This window comes from Panonychus citri, unplaced genomic scaffold (genome assembly GCF_014898815.1).
Source record: "Panonychus citri isolate SS breed McGregor unplaced genomic scaffold, ASM1489881v1 Contig00050, whole genome shotgun sequence".
NCBI classification, from domain to species: domain Eukaryota; kingdom Metazoa; phylum Arthropoda; class Arachnida; order Trombidiformes; family Tetranychidae; genus Panonychus; species Panonychus citri.
This window is the reverse complement of record NW_026515455.1, coordinates 107,401-119,490: the sequence shown is the minus strand read 5'-3', so window position 1 is coordinate 119,490 and position 12,090 is coordinate 107,401. Positions and strand designations below refer to the sequence as shown.

The window sequence follows — 12,090 nt, the reverse complement described above, 5'->3', positions numbered from 1 at the left end:
TTTCTTCTTCTCTTGGAACGGGTTTTCTGTTAGGGAAGTTACTCAAACAGGAATCAAGTGATTCCCTTTTCTTGAATAGATGGAATCAAATTATTTCCGTTTTTACATTCGACAAACTTGTTCTTCAATCATCTGAAAATGATGTTGTGAAGATGGTCAACATTATTGCGGAAATGCTACTTGAACTTAAACAACAAGTAGCTTAACATTAATAAGATAAAATTGCGACACTTGATCATTAAAACAACTCGAAATGAAAGAGAAGATTAAAAATCAGACAGGATCAGGAATCGAAAGGTTCAAGCTCAGATTAATAGTGAAATTATAATTTGATAACCCAAAAAGAAACCAAACAAATTTAAATTATCAAAACCATCGCAGCTCTAATTCATGATTAATCTTATTCCATAGAATCGAATCGATCAAATCATTCGTAGTATTTGATTGATCAATTTTGATTATTTAAAAAAACTTCTCATTACGATGCTTAGAAATTTACATTTTTTTTTGTTTATGTTGATGTTTGAGCTGTGACACTTTGGTGTTTCTTTGGTGCTATAAGCCAAGTGAAAAGGTAAAGATCCAAGCATTGAATATTCATTGACTCGGATTAATGATCGAAACTCAACTTAGAACAATCTAGTGTCCCCATCTAGCGAAGAAAAAGGGAGCTAACGAATCATTCGATTTTAATTTAGTTTTTTGATATCTAATTATAAGAGAAAAGTTATTGTCTGAAATTCACGTATAAATAACTAACTTTGATCTCTAATGAAACTTTTGTTTTTTCACTTTTTTCTTTTACTAACTTTGAATAATTTGAATAATAATCTGTTGATTATCTTCATTGTCTCTCAGGTTAATCTCCTGCGGCCATGGGAGGAAGTTTTCTAACTGAATAAAGAGCAGAAAGGAACTTCAGTGGATTGGTAGCCTCACATTTTCCATTACTCTTATTACTTTAGTGGAATTACAAGTGACCACAAGATAATAGATGGACAACAATCAAAAGAAAAAGAGGTAAAAATAAAAAGTGGAAAACCGGCCAATTGAGATCGTGCATTTTTCATCATCATTTCTCTCCACCTTCTTTATATCTCATCATCAAGTTGAATTGTTTTCCATCATCATCATCGTTTCATCTTAAATACTTGATGATGATCAGATTAAGTTCAGGATAATCTCTCCACTGTTAACGAACATGAAAACTTTCTGGACATTTTAATGACTTTCAACTGGAATTCATTGTAAACTAATTATGATTTGAGTTCATAATAAGATACGTACGATTAGTGTTGAGTTGAACTTTTCATACACGAACATAATTTATAAGTTGGATTGAAACAATTCAGTTTCAACGATCTAAAGTTAACTGAAATGAATTAATCAAAACTGTGAATCCATTTCAACGGATGCTAAGAAAACGTTTAAAAAATACTTCATTTTATTCAAACAATAAAACTTATCAATCTTTTTACTGTTAAATTACAACAATCAAGTTGGTAATCAATCTTCTTGTGTTTACAATTTATTTACAGGAAAAGAAACAAATACAAATTTGAATGGTAAACTGAAACTTTCTATCCACTGACCTTTCAAGTTTCATCCAGTGGTCATTTCATTCGGAAAGACATGATTATGGTTCAGTGGACATCGAATACAATGAATTCTTGAAAAGGATCAGATGAAGATGATGATCAGAAAGTATTCTAATGGTCTTCAAGTTTATCACGTATTCCAATTTCAAGTGTTTATCTAAACTGAAATTGTTAAACACACATAATGGCCTCAGTGATTGACAGATCTAATTTGATGAATGATTTACCATGACAAGGTTAACAATCAACATGAGAGATATTAATATTTACTCTATTTCTAGATAAATAGCCTCGAAATGTCTTATGATGGACCAATATAATAAAAGGAATACGGAAATAATCACAAATTAATTTTCTATTGAAAAACCTTGGGTAAAAGTTGACAAACATCATTGTTGTTATCATCATGATGATTATTACAAGATGAACCAAATTGATCAATCAAACGAAATTAACTTGTAGATTAACCTTGAATGGTTCAACAAAAGGCCGTCTCGTCATGAGCCCCTTGAAACCTGATTAACAGGAGAAAAGTGTAAACAATCAATTTAATCAAACTATTTAACAATTCGGGTTTCACTTTATAAGATGAGAATTAGATTATGTTGAAAGAAAGACGCAGAACGATATAGATATAATGAGTAACAATCGAAATCTGAATTGTGTTCATTTGTTTAGGTTTGATGGTCATGTTGATTGTTTATTTGTCTTTATGGCGATAAAACAAAGTCCAGGCTTAATTAATATCAAATGGATTAGATGAACAAATTCAATTTCTTTCAGAGTTTAATGTTAATTGGAATAAATAGAATTGGTGAAATTAAGATGAGCATCAGGCCAAGTTAATATGTTCTCGAAACACGAAACACAAAAAGGACCATGACCACACGAATTGAAGGCAGTTATGTCAGCACAGTAAATGAACTTTGGTTTCAGTCTTTCGATCACAAAAGGACCTTTTGTACTGAAATTACGTTGACCGAAATCACGATTGCGACGACTTTTTGTCATTAACAAAAGAGAAACAAGTGAAATATGAAAAAAGAGTTAATAAAATAATAAAGAAGAAAAATCGAAAGGAGAATTGAAAGGAAAACCGAATGGAAAATATCAATTCGAGGAAGCGAATGAATATTCCAAGGTTATGATGACTTATTGTTAGTTTTAATTCAGTGAATTGAATGGTACAAATGAAATGAAATTGCGATTGTAAACTTACTCTATTGTTGAATTTACTCCATATCTCAAACCCCAATAGTAAACCGAATAACCCGTTACTTGACCTGGATCATTGGGATCAGTGATACCAAGGACAATGGCATTTTTGGTAACTGCTTTCACCCAAATATAAGGCGGGTTCTTTGGTACTGAACATTTCTCGGCGATTTCATAATAAGATTCTAACCATCATTTTAGAGCGATTGAGACCAAAGGGTTGGATTAGTCACAGATTGAAATGGAAACATGATATTAAAAAGGAAAGTGAATTGGGAACTTACCTTGGCTGTTATGAGCTAAATTGTGAATAGCAAACAAATTGAATATGATGAAAACGATGGTAATCACGATGATCAGTTTATCCATGATTCTGATTAGTTTGGGGAAATCAAGTTGTTAATAAATTAGATTTTTGTCGAAAATCGACTTGATATAAGTTTTCGAAGTCAAGACGATTCTTCATAGACTCGAAGTGATGAGTCCATAGGAAAGGAAAAGGTGAGGGAGGAGAAAGAGGAACAAGTGATGATGATGATGATGAGAGAACACGAGCTGAAATAAAAAGAAAAAGAAAAAATGGCAACAGGTCTCAATGTGATAGTGAGTTTAGAGTTAGATGGAAGAGCGTGAGATCAGGGAGAGAGGGAAAGAGTAGAGGAGGAGGAGTGGATGATGGAAAGAAGATTGAAGATGAAAAAATGATGTTGAGTTGAAATGATGAAGAAACAAAATAATTGAACAAGATGATCAACCAACCATTTAAGATCAATGGACCTAAACCATATTCTGTTCCAAGTCTAGGCCAATTTATCTAATTCATTTTCTTATTCTCAGGGAACCCGTTCATTGTATCGCCATCGTCGGTAAGTATAACAATCGGATGAGTTTTTCCATTGGAATACAAACCAGACCAATGAACAAACTCATTCTTTTTTCTCATCTTTTCTCTAATTAATCTGACATGGACCATGTTTAGAATCCACAGTTATCCACCTTCACTCAATCACAATTACAACAATTGGTTTGACAATTTGATTGAATTTTCGCCATCCTGATGAATCAAGTGGTGTGGAAAATTGAGGTAAGTTAATCTAACCAATGATACGATTTGATAAAAGATGGAAACAAATTAAGATTAAGGGAACATCGATACTTCAATTTGATTGCAAGAATAAGCCGAGTTCCTCTCAAGAATCTTTGCCCACTGCCTCCTTTTGGCTTGTTCATGCTGCTTTTTGTGGATCATCAACTTTTCTCCATTAATATCGTGCTGCTGATCAACATCATTTTCATAATGGAAACTCCTACAGAAAGATTTTCATATTTGATAACTTTTTTCTCTTCCATTTGGCAAACAACATTCGATAATTTGATATACAGTAATATCAAGTAACATTTCCAACATAACACTAATTGTATCTCTTTTATCCGACCATCTAAATCCCAATTATTGAATCAGTGATAGTTGACAAGTTAGTTGATTATTCAAAACAATAATCGTCGCAATTTATTATTAAATCAAGTTGAGCTATTTTTTTCATTAATCAAAATTGAATTAGAAGTATCTGAAAATGATTCCTTTGCGTCTTTAATTGCATCAGTGGTTGTTTCCTGGATAATAATGGGGGAAAAGTAATTAAATTAAATCTAATACGATAAATGGACAATAATCAATAAAATACATACACCTACTTTCTGTCTCGATATCAGGCCAACGTTGCTCGCTGCGGTTAAATAAACTGATCTTTCAGGTACGTCAGGATTGGAATCATCAATTGGAGCTGGTGGTCCAGGTTCTCTTTCGGTAAATGTATGGATTGGGAGTAATTGTAACCATTTCATCATACTTAATTCATTAATTTCGGTGTCAATTATAACTGGATATATGAACTGTTCCACAAATGATTTAATGACATCATTATATTCATCCCAAACCAAAGCTTCATGAATACCATCGCCACTGAATCTTTTGTTATACTTATCATAATGAACCTCTTCCAACATTAAACCCAAACCAGGAGCTTTAGGTATATCCAATCTTACTAATCCGAAAGCTCTGTCGATAACCTCTTCATTGGCGAATCCTTTCATTATACCGATTGCGAGTCCAATCATTTTACGAATTTGATGCATCATGAAAGATTGTCCTCTCACATGAATCTGAACGAATTCCAGATCTTTACGAATAAAAGGTTGACTGCATTCCATCTTGATGATGAAACGCATCGCACTTGGATCAACGGAAGTCTTTTGAGAAGTAAAATTGAAAAAGTTATGAGTTCCTTCATATTTTTTGAGAATTTGATTGAAACGATCAATATGTTCCAATTTAATCCGATAAGAGAGATCATTTTTTTCTTCGAGAGGAGCCAAAGCATACGAAGGCATCAGATAAGCATAAGTCCGACCATCGCAATAGTTTTTACAATCGAATTTGAGTGTAGTCTTTTTGGCTGCTATCACTCGAATCATTGGAGGTAAAAGCGCATTTATTTCAGGAATTGAACTTTGAAAAGATTCGGGCATTCGACAAGATAGAATTTGTTTAATCGCTGAAACACCTTTGTCAGTTCTCGCTGCTCTTTGGAAGTAAAATTCTTGGGGTCTTTCATAATGTTCTTGCTTGATTAGATTCAGTTTTAAGAAAGCATCAAACAAATCGCCTTCTATCGTCTTGACATCATTATTCCTGTGAAAGAAAAACGAGAAAATTAAAAACCAAGAACACGATTGTGATCATAAATTACCTTTGAAGACCATAATAATTGACACCACAATAGCTAATGAGAATGGCAAATTTCTTGTGTTTAACTCTCACCAAATCAGTTTCTGTTTTTAATTTTTTTTCTGCCACTGACTCACTTTCATCATCACATTTTCTTTTACAATCAAATTGACCAACGTCGTCACTTAATGGCACTTGTGAAGGATTTGTCACAGTTTCTTCCATTTTAACTGTTTGATTCGATGAATAATTTCGTGGATTAAAATTGGCGAGTTGCACTTTTTTACAAACAAATCGACGATGAAGACATGGACTAAATCGAGATGAGTAGATCACATCACTAACTAAACCTAGAATTTTACAATTGATTCTCATCGGTCGAGAAAATTAACTAATCAAACCTTTAAATAATCAACCTGTTGATTTTATTCAAATCATTTGAATAATATAATTTTCCAGTTTTAAAAGTAAAAAATCAGCTGATCCGAAAGCATGAGAGCCGATAAATTGGAAAATGTGCTGCCATCGAGTGGCTGGTAAACTCAATCATCTTATTTAACTGGAAAATTAGTTCGGTGCCCTTGGGGCAAAAATGCCTAATGCATTTGTCTTGATGATGAAAATAAACTTAACGATTAAAAGAAGTTAATGAAACAGTTTAATATATTTGGAGATATAATTTACAAGCAATATAATTATTATAATCGAGAGAGACAGTAATCAATTTGATCGTTTCCAATAAACAAATGTCATTTTCTTGGTGTAATTTCAGTTCCATTGAGTCGCTTGCTTGAGTAATCGATCAGTTGTAATAATCAGTTAATCGGTTTATTTAAAGTGAGAAAAATTTAAGAAATGATTGAGGAGGAACAGGAATATGTTGAGGAACCATAAAGTATTTTTCACTAATCTCCGATTCTCCAGATTCATCTGGATTATCCTTGTCCATTTCATTCACAGATCCTTGAGTGATAACACATGGATGACCAAAAGACTAGAGGAAAATAGAAAATAACGGTTAGAAAATTTGGAATTAGGCGAGAAAAATCATCAGGATTATGAAATAATCTATTTTCTTGATGATTTATTAGTGTATCAAGTCTTTTCTTATTCAAGTTGATTTTTGAGCTCAATGATCATCAGTTGATTACAATAATTCACTTGTTAAATTTTAAAAACGCAGAAAAGTGACAATCAAGTGACAGAAAATCAACTGAAATCCCATGATTATGATAATTGCCAATTGATGTTCACCAAGTCAATTGAATCTGGCAGAAGAATCTACGATTCTAGTGTCTTATTTATCCCCATGTTAGAATCAACTTGGAAATAATAATTTGATTATAATTAAATCAATTGATTTTAATTGTTCTATGCTACGTTAATTATTTAAACAATCAACTTTACTTGAAGATCCAATGATTATTGTCTGTTCTGGATTATTGCAAAGATTCATAACATTGGCTCGAATTTGTTGGAAAGAGACCAAAAAACGTCGCTCATTCAAAATATTCAAGTTTCAGAATCAAAAGTCAGCTGATAATTAGCTCAGCCATTTCGTTTTGCATCATAATCAACTTGATGATTGTTGTTGAAAATCTAAATTACTAAATCATCTTGGCTGATTTTCTGACATTCGACATAAAGCTATTCAAGAAACTTAGTGACAACAATAGAATTCGTTCAGATCAAATTGTTGATCGATCGCTAATTAGTTGAATCGCGTTTTAAGTGACCAACCACCTGAAGAATTTAAATCAACAATTAAACTAATGGCGATCATTACCTTCCAGAAAAGTGAGCGGCAATGACGACACAGGAATAGACAGTCAGCATATTCTTCCTTTAATCCAAATTTTCTGTTTACGAAAAAACAAAATTAATTAGATAATTTGCAAGGGAATAAGATCATGAGATGATTAACTTACTTTCTAAGAATGTGGAATATATGTTCCCAATTAACTTTACCATCGGCACTGACATTAGTCATCGATAGTTGACGAACTTGTTGACGAGGGAAATGATATTTGCAAAGTTGTCTCCAAATATGTTGTTCGTCGAGAAGACAATTCATCAGATCATAGGCTTCACCAGAATTAACAAGGTCTTTGTAATCACTAAGACGAAGTAAAATCTCACGAATTAACTCTTCGGGTAAATCAGTTAATCTTTTACTTCCATCATCAACTGGCTGTGGAACAACAACAAAATCAATAGTTAATTATCAAATTGTAGTAAAAATGATCCAGTTGAACTTGTATTTTAATTATAAAACAGATTAACCTTCAATTGGTAAGAATCTGGATTAACTCCAAATGGAAGTTTAAATTGTATTAATAAATCTCATTTCTTTTCTAGCGTAACAATCACTGAATCGAATCAAAAGTCTAATCATGATCAACTTACCTCTTTAATCTCAATTGTGTTTGCCATCTCACAAATTTTCTCGATGGTCTGTAGATGTTGTTCCCAAAGGAGTGTACTGCCCAATGGTCTTCCCCAGCAATAGTATCTTTTCATTATTTTCTTCAGGTCATGAAGCAAAGTGTGAAGAACATGAATGTTTTGTTGATTAGATGCCACTGAAATTACCAATTAAAAAAATTCTTATTAGAATATATGAATATTCATAACATTTTAATTATCAATCGAAAACCGTATAATTAGTTTAATCCAGACTAAAGCTTTAGGTCAATCAGATTAAAATCTTAATTGTTCTCTCCGGTTTTTGTATGTTGTTCATTTAACTGACATACCGGAAAACTTTTCAAGGTAAAACCAATTTCATTGAGATTGTCAAAAGAAATTAGTTGATCTGGTCAGTGTTTAGTTGTCATGTAGTAAAAACAACAAGTTCATGGATACTGATTGTTCAGTCAATTCAAAAGAATCGATAAAAAATCAAGTAATTGACTCTTGTTATTATGCATTAGTATCAGACATAGATTGTTATTCAATCATGACGTTTGAATTACTTGTCAAAATTAAGCTTATTCAAGCTAAATCTTTATCATGACGATTGAATGATTTCACAAAACCACCTGATAATCAATTGATTGCAATGTTATTGTTTGATTGCTCACCTTGCCAGGCAACTTTTTCAAGTAAATTGAAAAGTACTTTGGTCGCTGCTCCGCTTAACGAAGTTAAATTTTGAGTGATTAGTAAATGAAGCAATTTACAAATATAATTAAATCGACGAATGTCTCTGATTGCGTTACAAAAATCCAATCGGTAAAAAGCTTCTGAAATCGTATTGAAACCTGCAACTTCTTTGGTCGATTTAAGAGTAATGTGACAATGAGGTGGTCGCCAATTGATTAACGGATCATCTCGAGATTGTTGACTTGATGAATATGAATTTTCTGATGAATTGTTTGGTGAAGATGAAAGGCAAGATTCAAGGTCCATTCTACTTCCATCTGAGCTTCCATTGCTTTCATTTTCTGAATCAGAATCTCCAGATGATTCACTAGAGCTGTGAAATCCACTTCTTAAGGAAAGTAATCAAAGAAAAACAAGAAAAGTCAATTAGAAAAATTTTGAAAATAAAATCTGTGAAATTGTCAAATGGAACGGAAATCTTAATGTACTTTTGTTTTCAGGTCAACAACCGAAAGTGATTAACATGATTTTGTTGATGATTAGGGTGATGAAGATAGATTGAGTTTTACAGAGGAAAGACCAGAACTATTAATAAACTACAATGAAAAGACCATCAGGAGGAAAAAAGAACGAAAAAAACTAATACAATAAATGAAATTCAATATTTACGAAATGATTGCTCGTTCAAAATGGAAATGTAACAATCAATTAAGAAAACAATAAATTAACAGCAGATAAATTATACTTCTACCAAAATAATCGAGCGATAATCGCAAGATAATCCTCAAAGACCAAAATGCAATGACTTTAAATTAAGTTTTAATGACAATTAGAGAGTTAATTAAGTTCATTATCATCATCTATCATTAGATTACATCGAAACACATGGATTTAAGATTCAAAAATAGTCTTCAATGTATGACATGTTGGAAATCTATTTTTGTACCGACGCGAGTCCAAAGATTTCAAACAAATAATCAAGAGGCGAATATTAAAGTGCAATCAAAGGACAAGAAATCATCAAAAGAAATTGTTAGATCCAAACAACTTAATCATATGGTAAGAAATAATTACAGTTTTTCAATTATTTACAATTAATTTGATTTTAATGATGGAATGAGTCATTAAAAATGGTCCACCGAGATCCAATAATATCAGTTAACTGTTAATTACTGGGAAAATTATTGAAGGGAACTACAATTAGAATGGATATACGATTTATAATTTGTGTTATTCATCGGAATTTGAGACAATTGAATCAAATTATTTCGATTAAGTTGTTGAAAATTACGGAAGCGAAATTGTCAATTGTTTACTTTGAGAAACTGTGATTAAAATGGGAAAAATCGTAAAATAAGCAGCTACAAACACGAAATCCAAATGTAATTCTCTAATGATTACCATTATTATTACGATACAACTACGATGAAGTGAATCATCTGAATCGATCCGGAAAATGGCCTGAAAATACTGACAAGTATCTTGGTAAAGGCTTTCGCTATTAGTTAGCTAACTCAATTAAAGGAAACTTTTTTAAGTTCGAATTGTATTTTTAGTTTTTAAGTTATCGTTATTTAATTTTTTGTGGCCTCAGAAATGTTCAATCATCTTTAATTAACTCAATTTGATGAAAAAAGTGATTATGATGACGAGGATAATGATAGAGATGATCAAAAGCTCCGAGCGATAAAAGTGAATCTGTTTTACAATTAATTTGATTCCTCATGATTATGATGAAAATGGCTTGAGGCAAATGATATTAAATCAACAATTTAATATCAAATTATGGCTCAATTTATTGTTACCTTAATTATCCCAACTATTGTTTAACTAATTGCTTAACTTTGCTTTGATCATTCCAACCTCTTGATAACTGAACAATTGTCAATCCAATTAAATTGCTCATCTTTATGTTATTAATAGATAATCACCTAATCTCAATTAACTAACTTCGATTATCCCTTAATTGTTTGGACATTATACGGAAGATTAATTATAATTGTATTTGTTGAATAAAAAGGCTGATCGGAAGCTCAATTAGTTTGTTAATTGGTTGAAAGAGTTAATTTGACCGAGATTAGAGGTATTATAATCAAATAAACAAATTATTTGGGAAAATCAATCAACCAGGAATTAATTAGTTAGTGGTTAACAAAGTGAATGAGCTTAATTATTGTACAACCTTCCGGACATTAATTGTTACGCTACCAAGAACGATGTTTAATAATAATAATTTAATCTTGATTGTTATGTGAAATTGATTATGATTATCCAAATATTAATAATCGGATCACGTTTTCCAGGTCACTTTCACTTTCATTTTCAATATTTTGTTTATTTTTTTGATTTGGGGTAAATTCAGCAAATTAATTTCAGTAAAACCTTTTTGAGTCAATTCTTTTTGAGCAAAAACAGAATAGAACATTTTTACCTTTAGATTAAATTAGCTTAATCAACAATGAATTTACCAAATCAAATGAAAATCATAAAAGGTAAAAATGTTCTATTCTGTTTTTGCTAAAAAAGAAACAATCGTCATGCACAATCTTCGGCAGCCTTGAACTTCAGTTTCAATTCTGGTTCATATCAATTCTGGCGAGAGAATAACAATAACATGATTTCTACTCTGCGCAGATTAATCTTAAAAAAGTAAACATGATAAGTCTGATAATTGAAAATCTGCTAGATAACCTTTGACCTCGTTCTAGTTAACGAATTATTTAGAGGAACAATAACGGGATTTGATAAATTCTAGGTTCTAGTCAGTTAACTGGGAGATAAGGCCAAATAATTTCATTGGCGAGTCAATGAGATTCAAAGTTCATTTGAATGCATATCGATAAGAAAAAATTTTACGACCCAAACACAAGATTATCAAATTATCTTCAGATCATCAGATTATCGATTGACAATAAAGATACTTACTGATCACAGAATCGCTCTTGGGCAAATAATCGATTTGATTCCAACAATTTAAGTCGTTCCCATGAACCTTTATCAGTTTTAACCCATTGCTCTCCAGGTGAACGCCAATCTTGTCCGATAAATACCATAACTTAACAATTGGAACTCGAGTTGATTATTAATAGCTAGTAATTAATTATCACAAAATTAATGGTAAACAATGAAAACAGAGTAAACAGCTGATCAGGATAATACAATCACAACTTTGATCCAAAAACAATTATGTAGAAAAGCAACTTAAATCGTGTCTCTAATCAAAAATCACTACAGTGAGAAAATTACACAATCATAATTGACGATTATGACCATTGATTTATCACGAACAACCTTAATTGTTAATTGCGATTCTAAATGAAAAATCAACAATTTCGTTGCCTTTTTATTAAATTGAACTCAAGATGAAACAATAACATTAAATAATCTCGAAGAAATCAAGTCAACATCGCAATTTGACTTTGCGCAGAAAACTAACCAACAAAT

General features: G+C 31.6%; 3 protein-coding genes across 5 annotated transcripts; all 3 read right to left on the bottom strand.

Moving 5' to 3' along the window:
• Positions 1–1,422: 1,422 nt before the first annotated feature.
• Positions 1,423–4,272, bottom strand: LOC128385693 (uncharacterized). The gene is made up of 4 exons (XM_053344581.1): positions 3,573–4,272; positions 3,098–3,186; positions 2,818–2,998; positions 1,423–2,598 (listed from the first exon to the last, which is right to left on the bottom strand). Exons 2-4 carry the CDS (start codon positions 3,180–3,182, stop codon positions 2,391–2,393), a joined length of 474 nt encoding a protein of 157 aa, XP_053200556.1. The 5' UTR covers positions 3,183–3,186; positions 3,573–4,272; the 3' UTR covers positions 1,423–2,390.
• Positions 4,273–4,293: 21 nt separating this feature from the next.
• LOC128385690 (pseudouridylate synthase 1 homolog) lies at positions 4,294–6,002 on the bottom strand. 2 transcript variants are annotated; one of them, XM_053344577.1, is made up of 3 exons: positions 5,564–6,002; positions 4,503–5,505; positions 4,294–4,427 (listed from the first exon to the last, which is right to left on the bottom strand). In XM_053344577.1, exons 1-3 carry the CDS (start codon positions 5,914–5,916, stop codon positions 4,335–4,337), a joined length of 1,449 nt encoding a protein of 482 aa, XP_053200552.1. In that variant the 5' UTR covers positions 5,917–6,002; the 3' UTR covers positions 4,294–4,334. The 2 variants fall into 2 exon arrangements, with proteins under 2 accessions (XP_053200552.1, XP_053200553.1); XM_053344578.1 differs by having other exon boundaries at positions 4,509–5,505.
• Positions 6,003–6,176: 174 nt separating this feature from the next.
• On the bottom strand, positions 6,177–12,088 carry LOC128385692 (F-box only protein 25-like). Of its 2 annotated transcripts, none has more exons than XM_053344579.1 (6): positions 11,572–12,088; positions 8,625–9,034; positions 7,948–8,123; positions 7,470–7,732; positions 7,328–7,400; positions 6,177–6,535 (listed from the first exon to the last, which is right to left on the bottom strand). In XM_053344579.1, exons 1-6 carry the CDS (start codon positions 11,697–11,699, stop codon positions 6,374–6,376), a joined length of 1,212 nt encoding a protein of 403 aa, XP_053200554.1. In that variant the 5' UTR covers positions 11,700–12,088; the 3' UTR covers positions 6,177–6,373. The 2 variants fall into 2 exon arrangements, with proteins under 2 accessions (XP_053200554.1, XP_053200555.1); XM_053344580.1 differs by having other exon boundaries at positions 8,625–9,031.
• Between the last annotated feature and the right edge of the window lie 2 nt (positions 12,089–12,090).

Bases quoted from the DNA above. Each gene is read 5' to 3' on its own strand.
- LOC128385690 (XM_053344577.1), bottom strand. From the start codon at position 5,916: ATGAGAATCAATTGTAAAATTCTAGGTTTAGTTAGTGATGTGATCTAC. The intron at 5,506-5,563 runs GTAATTTATGAT...TTTCTTTCACAG, and splicing joins AATTATTATGGTCTTCAAAG to GAATAATGATGTCAAGACGA. The intron at 4,428-4,502 runs GTATGTATTTTA...ATTATTATCCAG, and splicing joins TATCGAGACAGAAAGTAGGT to GAAACAACCACTGATGCAAT.
- LOC128385693 (XM_053344581.1), bottom strand. From the start codon at position 3,182: ATGGATAAACTGATCATCGTGATTACCATCGTTTTCATCATATTCAAT. The intron at 2,999-3,097 runs GTAAGTTCCCAA...AATGATGGTTAG, and splicing joins TTTAGCTCATAACAGCCAAG to AATCTTATTATGAAATCGCC. The intron at 2,599-2,817 runs GTAAGTTTACAA...AATGACAAAAAG, and splicing joins GGAGTAAATTCAACAATAGA to TCGTCGCAATCGTGATTTCG.
- LOC128385692 (XM_053344579.1), bottom strand. From the start codon at position 11,699: ATGGTATTTATCGGACAAGATTGGCGTTCACCTGGAGAGCAATGGGTT. The intron at 7,733-7,947 runs GTAAGTTGATCA...GTTGTTCCACAG, and splicing joins ACACAATTGAGATTAAAGAG to CCAGTTGATGATGGAAGTAA. The intron at 6,536-7,327 runs GTAATGATCGCC...ATTTTCCTCTAG, and splicing joins GCCGCTCACTTTTCTGGAAG to TCTTTTGGTCATCCATGTGT.